General features: G+C 51.5%; 1 protein-coding gene across 1 annotated transcript in view; it reads right to left on the reverse strand.

Annotated features, from left to right (window-relative positions):
* Nucleotides 1–18,097, reverse strand: part of NREP (neuronal regeneration related protein) — a 128,952-nt gene extending 110,855 nt beyond the window's left edge. Inside the window, exons 1-2 of the mRNA XM_085632593.1 lie at nucleotides 17,895–18,097; nucleotides 16,622–16,688 (exon numbers count right to left, since the gene is read on the reverse strand). Of these exons, the coding sequence (XP_085488719.1) occupies nucleotides 16,622–16,657 (36 nt within the window). The 5' untranslated portion in view covers nucleotides 16,658–16,688; nucleotides 17,895–18,097. The remainder of the gene's footprint in view (nucleotides 1–16,621; nucleotides 16,689–17,894) is intronic.
* Nucleotides 18,098–18,561: the final 464 nt, after the last annotated feature.

The following is an 18,561-nucleotide window of genomic DNA, read 5'->3' on the forward strand; positions in this document are numbered from 1 at the left end:
GTCTGCGGAGCGGAGCTGGCGGGTGTAGAAGGTGAGTCGGCTGTTGAGGTACGCTGGTCTGGTGTTGTGGAGTGCCTTGTGTGCGTGGGTGAGGAGCTTGAAGGTTATCCTCTTGTTGACAGGGAGCCAGTGCAGGTCTCTTAGGTGGGGTGTGATGTGGCTGCGGCGAGGGATGCCGAGGATCAGGCGTGCGGAGGCGTTCTGGATGCGTTGGAGCCGTTTAAGGAGTTTGGCCGAGGATCCTGCGTAGACGGCATTTCCATAGTCCAGTCTGCTGCTGACGAGGGCCTGGGTGACTGTCCTTCTTGTTTCGGAGGGGATCCACTTGTAGATCCTGCGGAGCATGCGGAGTGTGTTGAAGCAGGAGGAAGAGACGGCGTTGACCTGCTTCGTCACGGAGAGGGTGGAGTCGAGGATGACTCCTAGGTTGCGTGCGTGGTCGGTGGGTGTTGGGGCTGTTCCTAGCGCCACCAGGATTCGTCCCAGGCCGAGGGTGTGGATCCGAGGATGAGGACCTCCGCCTTGTCTGCGTTCAGCTTCAGTCGGCTGTTCATCATCCAATTCAGCGCCAAGAGACCTATGGGTGAATGTGCGCCTTACAAATACACGTTATGATATGTTAAATTAGAACCCCGCACTCTGATTGGCCACAGTCCCAGAATTCTGAAGCCATTACTAAGTGGTATTGGCAGGCACCGTAAATGCTAAAGGTTTATTAGTCAGGAAATCATGTTTATAAGAGCAACAATCTCTTATGGAGAAGGTACTACTTGGGAGAGAATCTTTAACACAAGGGGGACTTTTATAATATGAGGATCAGTGCTGTCTTGCCCAACTGGTGCCACCCTTCCCAAATGGCATGAGGGGATAGAGCAGGAGCAGGACCCTCCATCCGAAGTGACGTCAGTCAAGGTCGAAGGGCATGACAGGAGGAGAAGATTTCTGCACGGGAGCCAGTGACAGCAACTTAAGAGCTGCTATCTACTCTATACACCACCAGATCATGTCACGTCCCAGACATGAAATCAAAGACCTGTCTTCGAGCCAGTACAGAAGCAGACAGCTGCCCCCCGCATATTGTGCAAATGCAGCCCGCAGTGCTATTTTTCACACCATGAAACAAAACTGGTGCAAATTTAGGAATTCCAGCACACCACAGGAAATGTAAGAGGGTGAATCCCACATCCTTTTCAATTAGGTTATCATAGACCTTGGCGATTGCTTGGGCAGCTCATGGTATCAACCTCGCTACCGTTTCGCGCCAGTACCAACGCGAGAGTCTCACGCTGGCACTGCATTTATTCATCAAATAGAGGCAGCATAATTTTGAAGAACTGCCAATTGGAATTTTACAGAAACAAGATTTTGGCAGCATGTTTCGTTACCATGATTATCAGAAGGTTAACTATCTCTAAAGATCATTGACTACCTTGTCTCTCTGCCCAGAAGTATCCACATATTTAATCTAGAAATAAAGGAATTCAAGGTTCCTGGCCAGTGAACACTAATTTTCGGACACACAGCTACACATGCTATTCCAGTGTAGCTTGGGACAAGAGATAGACTTCTATCTCTATAGAGTTTTACCGATTAGATTTGACCCTAGATCTCATACGATTCATCATCTAGAATTATTCACATCTACTTTCAGCTACGTCAAGTCACAAAAAAGTTAACCACAATGAGCGGACACCTGATGAAGGCTTAGCCGAAACGCGTTGTGAAGAAAGTCATCATAAACAGAGTTTTGTTTTGTTCTATGGAAATATATGTATGTGGTGCTGTTCCATGTAAGTACATGTATCTAGTCATGTATATCATTCAGACAATTCAGTCATTGTGAAAACCATCTTTGTTTACTAATAATGTTTGTATCAACTAAGAAATAGATAATCAGAATATGTATTCATTCAAAAAAAATACAAAAAAAGAAAAAGTATTTTGTAAATTAAAATTGTCACCGTTTTTTTTCATATTTATAAATTTATTTCTAATTTAAATAATGTAATATTAGTTGAAAATCTAGAGTTGATCTACCCATTTCAATTCTTTGCACTCACAGCACACTTTGTTTTAACTTATCTTCCCCCCTTTTTTTCCCATATTATCAACCTCGCTACCTACATGAACTGTAACAGAGTACTATAAATGGTGGGATATTGTAGACTTTACAACAACAAAACATGTAATGACCTCCAGAGACAGGTGAGGTCCTTTCCGAGAGGGCATCCCCAAGAAACTCAAAAGTTCTGAGCAAGGTTGTGCAAAATGACTACCGTTTTGCAGATCCTCTAAGGTGTGTGGATAGGGGACCTTCCACAGATGTATAAGCATAGAATCTGAATTTCAAAAGCCTAAATGCATGGTCAGTGTTTTTTGTGTGAAAGTTTGGGAACTGTTGCTACTGGGGTCTCTTACATTGTTTCAGACTGACACAGGGACTAAGAAAGTCAATAACCATGACTGGAGTTGGCAGCCAGTCACCTTTCAGACACCCCAGTGCATGCACGGAATGATTTTTTTCATTGGCTTTTCCGCATCAGCAGATACCTATGTGTTAATGCATGCTGTCTGATAGAACATAAGAAGAGGGAGCACATTAAGTGCTATATGTGACTGCACATGTTTTTGTGTGCTTGTATAAATCCCACAGTAGTGAGCTCCTGTATCCGGTATATAATCAGCTAGCGCCAAGTGAGCTGCATTAGTGGATGGTAGACAAGAGTCTTATGTTTCTTGGCTACATCTTTTGTCAACAAAATGTGTGCAGAGGGGTGGACTAATGTGTGATGCAAGTCAAAATAACCAAGTGAGCAAGTCTTAGGTAGGTGGTATCTCATCATGATATTCAGCATGGGGCTGTTGCCGAGGATTACAGTCAGACCATACACTTTGAACACCTATAAGTGAAGTGGAGGTTGGCAGCACGGGTGATCTGCATGTTGATGGGAAAAAACATGCTCCTGGTCTGCAAAACATTCTGTGTGTTTTTGGGGCAGTGCCCGGCGTGGGAGCAATCAATGACGCCTGTTAGACGGCGACCTCAGAGGAGCCCGGAAAGGGGTCCTGACTACCCTGAGACCCACCCTCAAAGTATCGTAGCCGGGCACTGGCGGGAGATTCCCCAGGGGGAGGACTCTCGCAACTAGGATCGTACTTCTGGCACCACACGACGCAGAGGGACCACACTGGGTATTCTCAGAACAAGCTTTATCAAACAGGTATCACTGCAAATATGTACAAGGTGAGCACGGGCTCAAGAGTCTCGGAAAGGTAGGGGGTAGCGGGACTGTCTCTGGTAACGGTTCAAAGCAGGGACGTACCCGGCGCACAGCTCACAATCCTCGAGCTGGGGGATACGTGGTCGGAGTTGGGGTCCGGCGGGACCGTGAGAGTCTGGGGGAGCCGCGAGTCACTCAGCAGGGCTCAGGTACAAGTTCGGAGGTCTTACGATCTTCAGGGAGCCGCGAGTCACTCCGCAGGGCTCAGGTACAAGTTCGGAGGTCTTACGATCTTCAGGGAGCCGCGAGTCACTCAGCAGGGCTCAGGTACAAGTTCGGAGGTCTTACGATCTTCAGGGAGCCGCGAGTCACTCAGCAGGGCTCAGGTACAAGTTCGGAGGTCTTACGATCTTCAGGGAGCTGCGAGTCACTCAGCAGGGCTCCGGTGAGTTCCAGTTCCAGGAGCCACGACCACGTCAGCAGGCTCTCGTTGTTCCAGCGTCGAATCTCCCGGACAGCCCCAGAGCACCCCTTGTTATAGTTCGACCCCTCTTTGATGTCCGGAGTCTGTGCAGGCAGGGGTCTTGTCACCTGGGGGTCGCTTGTCGGGATTTCCTGCTATAGTCTTTTGATCCTTTCAGGGCCGGGTCGGGAGGAGTCCCAGACACCCAGCAGGCGTGGAGCCAGCCCTCAGGGAGGCCGGAGGGCCGATCGAAACCCATCGTCCCGGGGGGAGTTCAGAGGTGCGATAGAAACTGCTCCTCCCTCTCTCATCCCCTGGAAGCGTGATGTCCTCCAGCCGGAGTGGCGCCTCTATGCCCGGGTCGCGCTGGGGCCGGGCGGCCATCTTGGTGCATGAAGTGGGCACGCGGGCCCGGGGTGGCCGAAAGGGGAGAGGCCAGGGACGGGGATGTCCGGGTCGGTGCGTGTGTCCTGGTGGGGAGGTTCGGCTGGGCCGGGGGCTTGGGCTGTAGGTACCAGGTTTCGGTGGTGCGGGGGCACGGAGGGCCATTCTACGAGGCCGGGTCCAACACGCGTCCCCCCCAGCTGAAAGCCGGAGAGAACTGCCCATCAGCTTGGGGGGTTCTCTTCGCTGAGGCGGAAGAACCGGGAGAGGCCGTCAGCATTGGCGTGGTCCGTACCAGGGCGGTGTTCCACTGTGAAATCCATCCCCTGGAGGGAGATTGACCACCGCAGTAGCTTGGGGTTTTCTCCTCGCATCTGCATGAGCCAACGTAAGGGCCGATGGTCAGTTTGGACTCTGAAATGGGTGCCAAACAGGTAGGGTCGTAGCTTTTTGAGTGCCCAGACCACGGCAAAGGCTTCGCGCTCTATGGTGCTCCATCTTTGTTCTCGGGGCAACAGCCGCCGACTGAGGAAGGCGACGGGCTGGTCTAGGCCTTGGTCATTTACTTGGGACAGGACGGCCCCAATGCCATGCTCGGAGGCATCGGTTTGGACTATGAACTCCTTGGCGTAGTCGGGAGCCTGGAGGACGGGGGCAGTACACATGGCCCTTTTTAGGGCATCGAACGCTTCCTGGCAGGCAGCCGTCCACTGCACTTTCTTTGGCTGTTTTTTAGACGCGAGTTCTGTGAGAGGGCCGACAAGGTTGCCATACCCCCGAATGAATCTTCGGTAGTAGCCCGTGAGTCCCAGAAAGGCTCGGACCTCCGTCTGGGTGATGGGTGGTTCCCAGGCCAGGATGGCGTCGATCTTTGGCTGTAGCGGGGCGACCTGGCCACTCCCGACCTGGTGCCCCAAGTAGACCACGGATCCTTGCCCGATCTGGCACTTGCTGGCTTTTACTGTGAGGCCTGCCTGGCGCAGGGCGATTAGCACCCTTCGGAGGTGCTGGAGGTGCTCACTCCACTCTGAACTGAAGACAGCGATGTCGTCCAGGTATGCCGCGCTGAACTGTTCTAGCTCGGCCAGGACTCTATTCACCAGTCGCTGGAAAGTGGCCGGGGCATTTTTCATCCCGAAGGGCATTACGCGGAAGCGGTAGTGCCCATCGGGGGTGGAGAAAGCGGACCGCTCTTTGGCCCCTTCGGTGAGCGCAATCTGCCAGTATCCGCAGGTGAGGTCGAATGTGCTGAGGAACCGGGCTGCCCCTAGTCGGTCAATGAGTTCGTCGGCTCGTAGAATGGGGTGGGCATCGGCTCGGGTAACGTCATTGAGCCCCCGGTAGTCCACGCAGAATCGGAGCTCGGGGGCGACACCGGGGGCCGCTGCCTTCGGGACCAGGACCACGGGGCTGGCCCAGGGACTGTCAGAGGGCTCGATCACCCCCAGGGTCAACATCTTCGAGACTTCCGCTTGAATGCAGGACCGGACCCGGTCAGGAACCCGGTAGGCTCGGTGTCTCACCGGCGGGCTGTCCCCGGTGTCCACATCATGAACACACCAGTTGGTGACCCGGGGGGTCAGGGAGAAGAGGTCAGAAAATTGTCTTAGGAGCTGGCGGCAGTCCGCTTGTTGCTGGGCAGTGAGGGCTGGGGAGAGGTTCACTCCTTCCACGGAGCCATCCTGCGCCTTGATACACAGGAGGTCCGGGAGGGGATCCGACTCATCTTCGGCCCCGTCATCGGTGGCCAGCAGGAGGCTCAGTTCTGTCCGCTGGAAGTGAGGCTTGAGGCGGTTCACGTGCAGGACCCGGAGGGGATCCCGAGGCGACTGGACGTCCACCAAGTAGGTGACTTGGCTCTTCTTCTCGACCACTTTGTAGGGCCCAGTCCATCGGTCCTGGAGAGCGCCAGGCTTCACGGGGGCCATGACCCACACCTGCTGGCCCGGCTGGAACTCGACCAGAGTAGCATTCTGGTCGTACCAGCGCTTCATTTCTTCTTGACTCGCCTCCAGGTTGGCCTCGGCCAGTTCTCGGAACCTCCTGGTCTGGTTCCGGAGGGCCAGGACATATTGGAACACATCTCGGGGGGTGGTCTGGGGTGCTGCCTCCCACCCTTCCTTAACTAAACTGAGGGGACCTCGGACAGGGTGCCCATAGAGTAATTCAAACGGGCTGAACCCTAAGGACTTCTGGGGGACCTACCGGTAAGCGAACAAGAGGCAGGGGAGCAGGACGTCCCACTTACGCCGGAGGGGCTCTTCTAGGCCAGCGATCATCCCTTTCAAAGTCCTATTAAACCTCTCTACTAGGCCGTTCCCTTGGGGATGGTACGGGGTGGTGAACTTATAGGACACCCCACATTGTTGCCACAGGGACGTCATATACCTGGATATAAAATTAGTGCCGCGATCGCTCACGACCTCGCGGGGGAAACCCACCCTGGAGAAGATCCCCATCAGGGCCCGGCCCACCACGGGGGCCGTAATGGTGCGTAGGGGAATAGCCTCTGGGTAGCGGGTGGCGTGGTCCACAAGGACCAAGATGAAACGGTGACCTTGGGAGGTGGGGGGGTCCAGTGGCCCCACGATGTCGATCCCGACCCGTTCGAAGGGGGTACTGACGACCGGGAAGGGTTGGAGGGGAGCCTTGCGCTTCCCCCCACTCTTCCCACTGGCTTGGCACGTGGGGCAGGACTTGCAGTGGGCCTCTACCGCTGCCTTCATCTTAGGCCAATAAAAATGGGTCACGAGACGGCTGTAGGTCTTGTCCTGACCCAGGTGACCGGCGAGGGGGACATCGTGGGCTAAGCCCAGGAGGAAATCCCGGAAGCGGAGAGGTACCACCAGTACCCGTCCGGATCCCAGCTCCACTGATTTCTGCTCACTATACAGGACGTTATTCTCCCAATAGATTCGGTGCGTTCCGGTCTGGTCACCTGCGGCTTGGCCCTCGGCCTGGCGCCGCAGCCCGACCAGGGAAGGACAGGTGGCTTGCTCCCGGCAAAATTCTTCTCGGGTGGGCCCGCCCTCGTGGCGCCAATGGGCCAACTCGGGTAGATCCCCCAACTCGGGGACCGGGGCGGGGTCGGATGGTGTGGGTTCGTCGCTGGCGACGGACCCTTCCGATGGGGGAACGGGAGGACCCTCGGCGGGGACGGTGCTGGCTACTTCGACCGGGGTGCTCTCGATTTCTCTCCGGGGAGTGAGTCGGGCTGTCATAGATCGGGTGGTGGCACACACCCACTCGGGGAGTCCCATCATTCCTAGGTGGGCCTTGCGCTCTACGTGCTTCCAGGGAGAACTCTCCAGGTCGTTCCCTAAGAGGCAGTCGACCGGCTGGGAGGTTCTTACGGCCACCTTGAGTTTGCCTATCACCCCTCCCCACTCAAATGGCACCAGGGCCACCTGACACATACTTTCCCTATTGTCTGCAGATATTACGGGGCAAAAGACATTGGGGAGGATCTGCTCCTCGGGAACTAGGTGCCTGAGGACACCGGTGATACTGGCCCCGGTGTCCCGCAGGGCCTCTACCTGGTGGCCATTGATCTTGACGAGCTGCCCATATTTCTGTGTGTTGGACGGTAGGAGGCTACCAGGGATCATTTCCCTATCTCCCAGGGATACTAGGGCCATCGCGGCTGGTTCCCACTCCTCGGCTTCCTCAACCTCCTCCCCTAGGGCTACGTTGGCTATCTGTCTCGCAGGGGTGACTTGGGTGGCCATGGGGCACTCTGGGTCATTGGCGTAGTGCCCGGGTTTCTGGCAGCGGAAACATGTGACGGTCACACGGTGTCCCCGTCTCCCAGGGGGCCCTGTTACTGGTGGGGGGGCCACCAGGAAAGGTGGAGGTGGTGTCTTCGGGGGGCTAGGCTGGGACTCCCTCGGCCCTCCCTGGTTCCCTCCCCCTCTCTGGCGGGGTGGTCCCTGACTGGTTCGGGGGTACTCTCCTACCATGCCCCGGGAGACCCGGGTGTTGGTCCAGCGGTCGGCCTCCACGGCCAGCTTCCGGGGATCTGTGAGCTTGCTATCCAGCAGATGTTGACGTAGCTCTACGAAGCAGTTCGCAGCCAGATGTTCCCATAACATGAGGTCAGTGAGTTCGGCAAGGGTGGTGACTTTGCTGCCCTTGACCCACCCATCGAAGGCCCGACTAAAAAAGTTTACATACTCCACCCAGGTGGTGCCCGGGATCTTCCTGCAGTCCCGGAACCGTTGGCGGTACATTTCAGGGGTGAGGCCGTATCTTGTGAGGAGAGCCTCTTTCATGTGGCTGTAGGAGGTCTGCAGGGAGAGGGGTAGGTCGAGCAGGGTGTCCCTTCCTTCGCTCAGAAACCGTCCCCACAACCCCGCCCCCCAGTCCTTCTGTGGAATCCGATGGGAGGTCATGGCGACCTCGTAGGCCCGAAACCATTGCTGAATGTCATCGTTTTTATAATATTCTTTGACCACATCCTTGGGGATGTGGACCTTCGGTTCCGCTGGGGGGGCCGTCTCTCGGTTCCCCGAGGGCCTCCCGTCCTCATTTCGGGCCTTGAGCTCGAGTTCCTTTAAGCTCCGTTCGTGCTCCAGTTGGAGCTTTCTTCCTTCGTGCTCCCGTTGGAGCTTCTTTTCTTCCAGTTCGCCTTGTACACGCATTTGCTCTACTGCTAGCTTCTTCTCCGCTAACTTCAATTCGCCCTCGATTTTGAGTTTGGCTAACTCGAGTTCATGACTGCGGCTTCTCTCTCTGTCCGCGAGCTCTTCCGGGGATAGGCCCCCGTCTGGTACGATGCCTCGCACCGGATTGCTACTGCTTTCATTTTGGGGGGGTTCGGCTTCGTCGGGGCGCTCCCCCGTGCCTTCCGGGCGGGAGGCCCCGGTCTCCACCCAAGTTTTCAGTGCTTTCTGTAAGTCTTCCTTAGTGTTGAGGCCAGTGGTAGCGATTTTAAGTTCTTTGCAAAATTGTTTTAGCTCTTTGTGTGTGTATTCTTCCAGATGCTCCACCTGGAACACTCTGTTGGCGTTGGTTTCTGCGGAGCTCGTGGCGCTTCCTTCTGCCATCTTTGTTGGTCGTGCGTCCGTCGTTTACTGTACGATCTCTAGGTGATGGGCCCGAATCCCGTCGCTTGCCACCAATGTTAGACGGCGACCTCAGAGGAGCCCGGAAAGGGGTCCTGACTACCCTGAGACCCACCCTCAAAGTATCGTAGCCGGGCACTGGCGGGAGATTCCCCAGGGGGAGGACTCTCGCAACTAGGATCGTACTTCTGGCACCACACGACGCAGAGGGACCACACTGGGTATTCTCAGAACAAGCTTTATCAAACAGGTATCACTGCAAATATGTACAAGGTGAGCACGGGCTCAAGAGTCTCGGAAAGGTAGGGGGTAGCGGGACTGTCTCTGGTAACGGTTCAAAGCAGGGACGTACCCGGCGCACAGCTCACAATCCTCGAGCTGGGGGATACGTGGTCGGAGTTGGGGTCCGGCGGGACCGTGAGAGTCTGGGGGAGCCGCGAGTCACTCAGCAGGGCTCAGGTACAAGTTCGGAGGTCTTACGATCTTCAGGGAGCCGCGAGTCACTCCGCAGGGCTCAGGTACAAGTTCGGAGGTCTTACGATCTTCAGGGAGCCGCGAGTCACTCAGCAGGGCTCAGGTACAAGTTCGGAGGTCTTACGATCTTCAGGGAGCCGCGAGTCACTCAGCAGGGCTCAGGTACAAGTTCGGAGGTCTTACGATCTTCAGGGAGCTGCGAGTCACTCAGCAGGGCTCCGGTGAGTTCCAGTTCCAGGAGCCGCGACCACGTCAGCAGGCTCTCGTTGTTCCAGCGTCGAATCTCCCGGACAGCCCCAGAGCACCCCTTGTTATAGTTCGACCCCTCTTTGATGTCCGGAGTCTGTGCAGGCAGGGGTCTTGTCACCTGGGGGTCGCTTGTCGGGATTTCCTGCTATAGTCTTTTGATCCTTTCAGGGCCGGGTCGGGAGGAGTCCCAGACACCCAGCAGGCGTGGAGCCAGCCCTCAGGGAGGCCGGAGGGCCGATCGAAACCCATCGTCCCGGGGGAGTTCAGAGGTGCGATAGAAACTGCTCCTCCCTCTCTCATCCCCTGGAAGCGTGATGTCCTCCAGCCGGAGTGGCGCCTCTATGCCCGGGTCGCGCTGGGGCCGGGCGGCCATCTTGGTGCATGAAGTGGGCACGCGGGCCCGGGGTGGCCGAAAGGGGAGAGGCCAGGGACGGGGATGTCCGGGTCGGTGCGTGTGTCCTGGTGGGGAGGTTCGGCTGGGCCGGGGGCTTGGGCTGTAGGTACCAGGTTTCGGTGGTGCGGGGGCACGGAGGGCCATTCTACGAGGCCGGGTCCAACAACGCCCAACCCGTGTGGCAATGGATCGGTGGCACAGAAATGCTCTTTCACACCACTGAGATTGTATTCTAAGGCCACAGTATGTTGCTAGGTGCCTTTGGTCAATCATACAGGTCTGTTCGCAGCTTGAAAATCGGGGCTGTTTCTGTCTGGTGCGGATGTTTGGCAGGTGGTCACCCTCTGTGAGAACCCATATGATGAGTATACGCTCTATATAAAAATAACAGGGGGTCAAAATGTCCTGCTCTGTGAGCCTTGGGTGGTTTACATTCATAGCCCTCTGCTGCTGCTAAGGCTTAGGTTCGTTCTGCTTGAAATGCAGGAGCATTAAGAATATTTCCTGCAGGCTCATAAAGAAGGATGCTGGAGGATTGTCTCTGTCTGAGTGGAGTTTTTCAAGACTTTTTTTTCAAGCTACCTTCCAGGGCTGGCAATTGTTGGTGCTAATGTCAGTGCCATGGTTTTTGTGATGGCCGCATTAAATATTCAATGCTGGAGGGACCAGTTCTTCAGCGGACAGCTGAGGATTCACTGCTTCTGCATGCAGCATTTCGGCACTTATCTATTTGAACGCAGTAAAAATTGGCAATAATCTCAATACTGCACTTTTTTTAGATTTACATCCAAACTCTACAGGAGAGCTTCAGTGGGAATCCATGTACCACAGCAAGTAGGAGAATGGGCAATCTAGATTGATTTTATTTTATTCTTATGCCACTAGTTTTTAAAAATAAAAGTCTAGGATGCTTTTTTCCAATCCAGAGAGGACCTGGCCAGGCAGTTTGGGCTGGACTGTTCCCATTGGGTGCAGGGGCAAGACTGATTTGCATATGGCTGGGTCCAAACTGGAATGGCATGGTGAGCAAAAAACGATGGATTTAGGCCCAGATCTCTGTACTGGGGTGAATGTATGACATTGTTCTGCATTCTGTCCATCAATAGTTCTTTTTGCATTTGTCACCCCGAGTGGGACGGGTATGCTCAGACGTGAGTCCCGTGCTCTCCATGCCACTGGAGTCAAGCTATCCTCGCTGATGAGGGGTGAAACCCCGAAACCGGTCCTAGGATGCCTGTTTCCAGTCCAGGGAGGACCTGGCCTGGCAGTTCGGGCTGGACTGTTCCTATTGGGCGCAGGGTCAAGACTGATTTGCATAGGGCTGGGTCCAGACTGGAAAGACATGGGTAGCAAAAAAGCAATGAATTTAGGTGCAGATTTCGAATGTATGACATTGTTCTGCATTCTGTCCATCAAGTTTTCTTTTTGCAGTAATTCTCTTGTCAGCATGCTTCTGCAACAAGACGGAGAAGTTGGTTGAAAACATGCTGACCTGCATTGTCTATATGTTATTCTTTTTAACTGTTAGTCTCCTTGCCTAGCTTAACACCGAAGTAACCCATGAGCACAGGTTTGTGCTTTATCAATAAATATTTCCACTCAGCATAAAATGTGACGGTGTGAAGAGGGAGGAAGGCAACGGGGTCCAACTCAAGGTCGGGATCTATAGAGAGCAGATCCATTATAATCTGCAATTTTATTATTACACACTTGAAAAATGTTTCATAAATTGAAGCGTACAAATACAATGTCATTGACAAATACAATGTCATTGAAGGCTTCCTCGTGCTCATAAATGGGCTTGCTTGTATCCAGTTTGCTGTGGGAAACTTAAATGAGCTAATATAAAATGCATTAATGGAACATGCATTGGTGAGTGTGCAGTACACAGGATATTGGATATACGCCTGTATTTTCATTACATTTTGCGACTGTGGTTATGCAGTCTATCATTCAATCCATAATGAACATGCCAGGAGGAAGCTCTTGTTGAGATGGAAGGCAGCCTGCCAGTTTGGGATGGTTTGTCTTACTGGAGCAGGTCCAAGACTAATTTGCATGTTGGTCACAGACTGTATTGACAAAGTGAGCAACAAAATGATGGACAAGAATGCGACCTAAAGTAATTAATTACGGATGCTGAGATTAATTCAAATATTGCACCCATCACATTTTGCTTTTCTCAGTGAGACGCCGTATGACGCACATGCCCAGACACGAGTCCTCGTCACTGTGCACAAGGCCCAAGCTTTCCCTCATTACTGGGGTTAAACATGGCTGAAACAGTCTGGGGGCTCCTTTTCTTTCCTTTCAGAGGGGACGTGGCCTGGCAATCTAATATGAACTGCTCCAACTGGAGCAGGACCAAGTCTGATTCGCGTAACGTTGGTCCATGCGTGTAAATCCAGGGTGAGCAAAATACATGTCAGACCAGAGCGATGCCCAAAATAAATACAAGAGACTCGGATAAATTCCCATCGGGTTTATGCTTTTCTCAGAAAGAAGTTAAAAGCTGTGTTGTGCTTTACAAGAAACCTACATACATTAATGAGCTACCTCACTTAGTGTGGTGGTGGCACTGACCTCCCGGAACTCACTAATTTCATATGCAGCAGGGCGCCTCCCTTTATGGAAAGCACTCGTTACAGATGCGCACCTGCATCAAACAGATTAATGTGGATCCTTGATTCTCTACAACCTGCCTTTGAATCTTTCCTCCAGTTCAGTTATGCTGTTCATGGCACGCAAGTGATAAAATAAAAATATTAAACAAACAACATGGCGATAGGAGTGTTACGCTGAAACTTGTTGTGCTGTTCCCTTCTGTCCTATCCTGTAACAAACCAGTCCGTTGTTGTCATGTGCTGCAGACTACACATTCTGGTTTTTCATGTCGAGTTCCTGTTTTTCTTCTGTTTGTAGTAGTGGCCTTCATGGCTTGAAGGAGGCCCTTTTAACATTCCTGGATATAATGTCTGATCAACACGTTTACCCTCTTTTGCTCACTATCATAATTTGAGGTACATTTTGAATGTAGGGTCTCATTTAATGCTACGTCTCGTTGACTTGTACCTACTGTCTAACACAAAGATAAATTCCGGGTTGGGCAGGTGGGGATGGAGAACTTGTAACTACTGGAGGAAGAGACCTTGGGGGAAAGAAATGAGGTCGGAGTACCAATGAATGCACATACAGACTATTCACGGTGCAACATAAACATGAAAAGGTAACACACTAAAAAAGAGACCTCATTTATCTGATACGTGTGACGAGACTCCACGGTCTTCTTACCTCAAGGTACCTGCTAGTTTGAAAGCATTGAGAAAGTCCATTTTTCTACACAGCTACTTTTTGGAAAATGGATGTCCAAGTACATTGCTTAATAAATACCACTGATGTGACAATTCTTTTGGCCAAATCATGTTACTTGCTGGAACTTCAAAATTATGAAAATAAAGCAAAACAAAAAAAAATTGCAGAACTTGTAGCTTGCAATTGTTGCACAATCTTTCTGTAATGTGTCAATCCATGAACAACTTCTTTCATTTTCAAATACATACTTGTATTGGCTGTTGTAAGCAATGCTCATTATTTTACAGTAAATGTTGTGGTCAGTTGTGAGAACTTCATTATGTGCATCAAAAAGCACAGATATCCAATTGTATGAAGCAGACAAACGAAGAGGTGTATATGAAAGGGGATTTAAAATCGATAAAACATTTCCTCAGAAAAGCTTCAAGGTGTAGATTTTGGTAAGTACAGTGTAGGCTATCTGCCATTTCTGCATATTCACCACAGATATTTCACATTTTTCCAGACCCTATTTTTGCTTGCCTTGGATTCTGCGCACTGTTACTCCTGCTAAACGACTGTAAAGTGCCTTTGCTCCCCTTTAAATATGGTTAAACTGGATTATCACTGACTGGCATACTTAAATTGCCTATAAGTCCCTAATATATGGTGCAGAAAATGCACTGAGGTCCAGGAAGTTGAATGCCACCTGTGGACTGCAGCACCTATGGGACCATGCATAGAGTCAGCCTTTAAAATATGGCATCAGGCCTGCCATGAGAAGCCTGACTGCAGCAGCTCAACAACCTGCTATCACACTTATCAAAATAACCCTTTTGGCAGGTAGGAAACCCTGCTTTTAATAATTAATAAATTACCCCTAAATACACCTTGTTTCCCACAAGTTAGGGTGGCTGATGTTTAAAAGTAGAACATGTGAGAAAATGAAATTGGCATGCTCCTTCAGTCACAAGGACCCAAAAGCTATTTTCACTTGCAAGGCTGAAGTACAGATAATAAACTTTGATCGGTACCTTTTGAATGGAAATGGCCACAAAGCTTATTCAAGGACAAGTTTAAATAATTAGTAAAAATCCAATGTAAATATTTAGGAAAATAAACTTTTAGAAAGATCGTTTTTACCTGACCGAACTTCTGTAAGACTAATAAACATTAGCCTACTGACAACTGGTCTGCCAGTTCTTGGTCTTAATGAGGTGTGAAAACTGCTCCCAGAGTAGAACAATGGCTGAGGCTTTGTTACAGTATGGACCTTGTGTGTGGTATTTGATCCCTATCAGCCCAAGAAGGACATTTGGGGTGGAGCCAGGAACCTCATGAACTTGAAAGGGACATGTGTGACCTGCCCATTCATAGTTTAGTGTAAGATGAAACCTGAAAAAGGCAAAATCTTTGTCCCCAAAGACTACACTAGCCAGACTGGCTTAGGACCCAGTGGGAGAACAAGTTACCCCAGAGCTGATTTGGAGAGGGCACAGGGGACTGGACTACTCTCTTCCCTTGCCACACCTCTTGGTGAACACAAAAGTTCTGTAAAAGGGAGGAAGGATTTTCCTAGTTTGGATTTTAAGAGTGAGGGGTACTGTGGGAGTGTTTCCAAAGGGCAAACAGGTACTGATGAAAAGGTGGATATAAGTGCCCTCAAATTAATTCCTGGATCTGTGGAAGATCATCAGTGATCTAGACCCTGCTTGCTTTAATGTGAGAGGAGCCCAGAAGTAATGGACTTGCCTCATCTTGTGCCCAGGACAAAGAAGTGTATGTACTTTAAGGGCCAGTGGGTGACCTCCTGTGTGACCACAGAGACACAACAAACTGCAAGAGGCATTTTACCAGTAGCGACATGTAGACTAGTACCAACTACACCTGGGCTGGACTTTGCTGGTGGTCTCGGATGGAGTGCTTCCTGGCCACCTTAGTGCTGTCCTTGAAGTCCTGGGAGCCTTAGAAGTGACCCAGAGGAGCAGTTCCTGAAACCATGGAAATCTGTGATGTAGACATTTTTTCTACTTCCAGGACCTTTAAAGCAGTAAGATAGACCTTGCGGCAAAGATGTCCGATGTCAATGCACCTTCCTTGGATATAGCTGCAGGCTTTCCTTGCTAAGGCATTTTGTGCTCCATAAAAAAATGACTTAATTCAGAAGGCAAAATCTTTGACTAGCACGAACCTGCTTGGTGTACTCACCCTGCGCTCCATTGCACTCAGCCTCAAATGACACATAGGTCTGGGTCTACTGCTTTCATTGACTACAATTGCCATGTAGCTCTTTTTGGAGCTATTTTTACTTAAAACTTTAAGAATTCATATCTCCAGTTCCCCTGATTGGGTTTTTGTCGTTTTGGTGTCATTTTGATTATTAAATGTTACTCTTTTTTTTATTCACTTTGCAATTCTTATTGTTTGGTTTTTTCGCTTAATTACTGTTTTTACAGCAAAAATACTTTAAACGCTGCCCTTAATTAAGCCTGTCCGTTCTGTGCCATAGCTACCACAGGGTTGAGTTCACGTTAATTTAGTGACTTTAGGGTTCCCCCGACAAGTTAGTGTCATTATTCCTTAAGGTGGGAAGCTGCCCATCCCAAATAACACATTATTTTCTTCTGCCATAGACAAATGAACCAACAGGGTTCCATTAAACACTTCCACCCCAATACCAGACCATCTTACCTGTACGTCCTTGGTAAAGGTCATGTGTACACAGACAAAATCACATGAATCTGATAGGGAGCCCTGGCAGAAATATAGGCCCTCTTAAAGTACCGGTGCTCATGCACCTCACTGGGTTGAGCGCCAATGCAGGAACCTGGGTATAAACTGCAACTATGACACCGTATCACTTACACAGACCATCCGCACCACTGCATAGTGAAGCAATAAAACCCGTTACTCAAGAAGCAGGGTGCAATTCACACATATCCAAACACAGTCACGGCATGCCATGCTTACTTTTTTACATTAACCAGACAATTCTGTTATATATGAAATGTCGGATTTACGTTAATAAGTTTCTCAATTGGTATGGAGCACCGCCACAGAAAAAACTCTTAATGCTACTCACCACGCTGATGTGCTCATAGCATTTGTTGAACTTCATACTCGCCAGGGGTGCAGGTTGGACGAGCGCCCTGCAAGAGAAGCGTGGAGAATTACTGAAGTGGTTGTGAGGACTGAAGGGGCGTCACGGGGGAAAGGGCCAGCGGTCACACGGTGCGCATGCCGGTGGCTGGAGGCGCAGGGCTGCAGGAAGCCTGCAAGGTGCTGCACCGGGATCCCGGCTACCTGTCTGAACAAAGCTGGGGCTAAGAATAGCTCTGAAGTCATCGCTGCCCAGGGCTTCACCCGCCGCATCAGAAGGGGGAGGAACCGAAAATAGCACCCTGCCCAGACGCCTCCATCACTGCAAGAACCAATTCAAGCCCGCACGTCCAGAACCAGGGGGAGAAGCCGGCAGAACAAAGAGCCCTCTCCCCCTCCCAGAACGACTGCGAAATCAGCTCTGCATTACATAATGCAACTGCAAAAAGACTGCTACTCACAACAGGAAATCCCCACCATAGCTGTCAACCCCAGATGGACCTGGGAGGTTGAGCAAACAGTGAGCGTGCATTCAGATCACGGCTGAGGGGGCACCGGAGGCGCAGGGTTTCGTGAAATGGCATTCTAAGAAAATATCCGCAGAATAGTTATATAACAAAATGGACGTTTTCCCGAATTTCTGCTCCACATCGATCCGGAATGCTTCTGTCGTGACGAAAACAATCTTTAACCTAAAACCAAAATCCAAGAATTTGTGCATTTCGACTAAACTGGTTGCAATTGCTTTCTGCATTTTGTTAAGAAAGCTCTGCTCGTTTGTACGAGGGAGCCATTCATTCCAAGACACACAGGGAAATGATGGTCACTCAATACCTGTCTGTGCTTTCCTCAAGGGGGAAATATGGCTTTTCACAAGTAAAAACACATGCATGTGAACACCCCCAATTGTGTATATAAAGTGCACTTGAAATAAATATTCTCTACGCATCTGCACGCAAGAGGGCAGCTACCGGTGTCCTTAAATACACCCTGCCAGCCTCTGAGGACAGAGGGATCCCCGCTCAGAGCTACACAGAGCACTGGGTGCACAGAGAAAGAATCTCGCTGAGCGGTGCTGTGTCCCTGTGCAGACCCAGCGCTCGGGCAATGCAAACCCCGGCTGGATGTCTGGGTGCCGGTACATTCCAGTAGAACTGGGGTCGGGAGGGGGTGCAGCTCCCAGAATCAGCGAGAACCCGGCGCAGGATGGTGCACCTGGAAGAAGAGAAGGACAGGCAGGGGCAGTTCATACTCACGGCAGAGAGGAGCTCTCATGGCCTTCCCGTTGTGCCGGGGACGCACTGCCGCTTCTCGGCGGACAGCGGTGAAGGGGACACCGGGGCCGGCGCACACTGCCTCCAGAGGAGGCAGCCTGCTCCGCACACGGAGTAACAAAGAGATAATTCTGCCTACTGGCCGCTGCGGAGGCAGACTGCTTACTCGGCAGCAGCTCAGGGTGCCCCCCACCCCGTATACACGTCTGGGAGCCCGGCCAATCACGAGCCCCGCCGAGCCTACTGCTTCCCGCCCCAGCCCCGCCTTCCCAGTGCGTGCGTCCTCGGATGCACCCGGCATTTCCTAATTTAGCTTGGTGCTAGGCTCCGTCCCCATCTGGTCCATCCCCGCCCTTGTACTCGCATCGTAGACTGAACGTTACTCAAGTCCCTGCAAAATGCGAAAAAAAGCCAGTTCTGAGGCAGCCCATGGCTAAGGTGGTGCCCGCACTCTGCGCCCGCCAGCTAAGAGACAGCACCGGAAGGGGGCGCAGTAATAACCTACCGACAGTAAAGGTCGTCTGAGGAGAGCGGTGCAGGCGCGCCTGCTTCTTCCCTTTTTTGTGCATGTCCATGGAAAGAAAATGCTGCTCACGTTTACTCGTGTGCTGTTTTTCTCGATTGTTAGACTATGTCTCTTTCTTTGCCA

Source organism: Triturus cristatus, chromosome 2_1, assembly GCF_964204655.1.
Source record: "Triturus cristatus chromosome 2_1, aTriCri1.1, whole genome shotgun sequence".
NCBI classification, from domain to species: domain Eukaryota; kingdom Metazoa; phylum Chordata; class Amphibia; order Caudata; family Salamandridae; genus Triturus; species Triturus cristatus.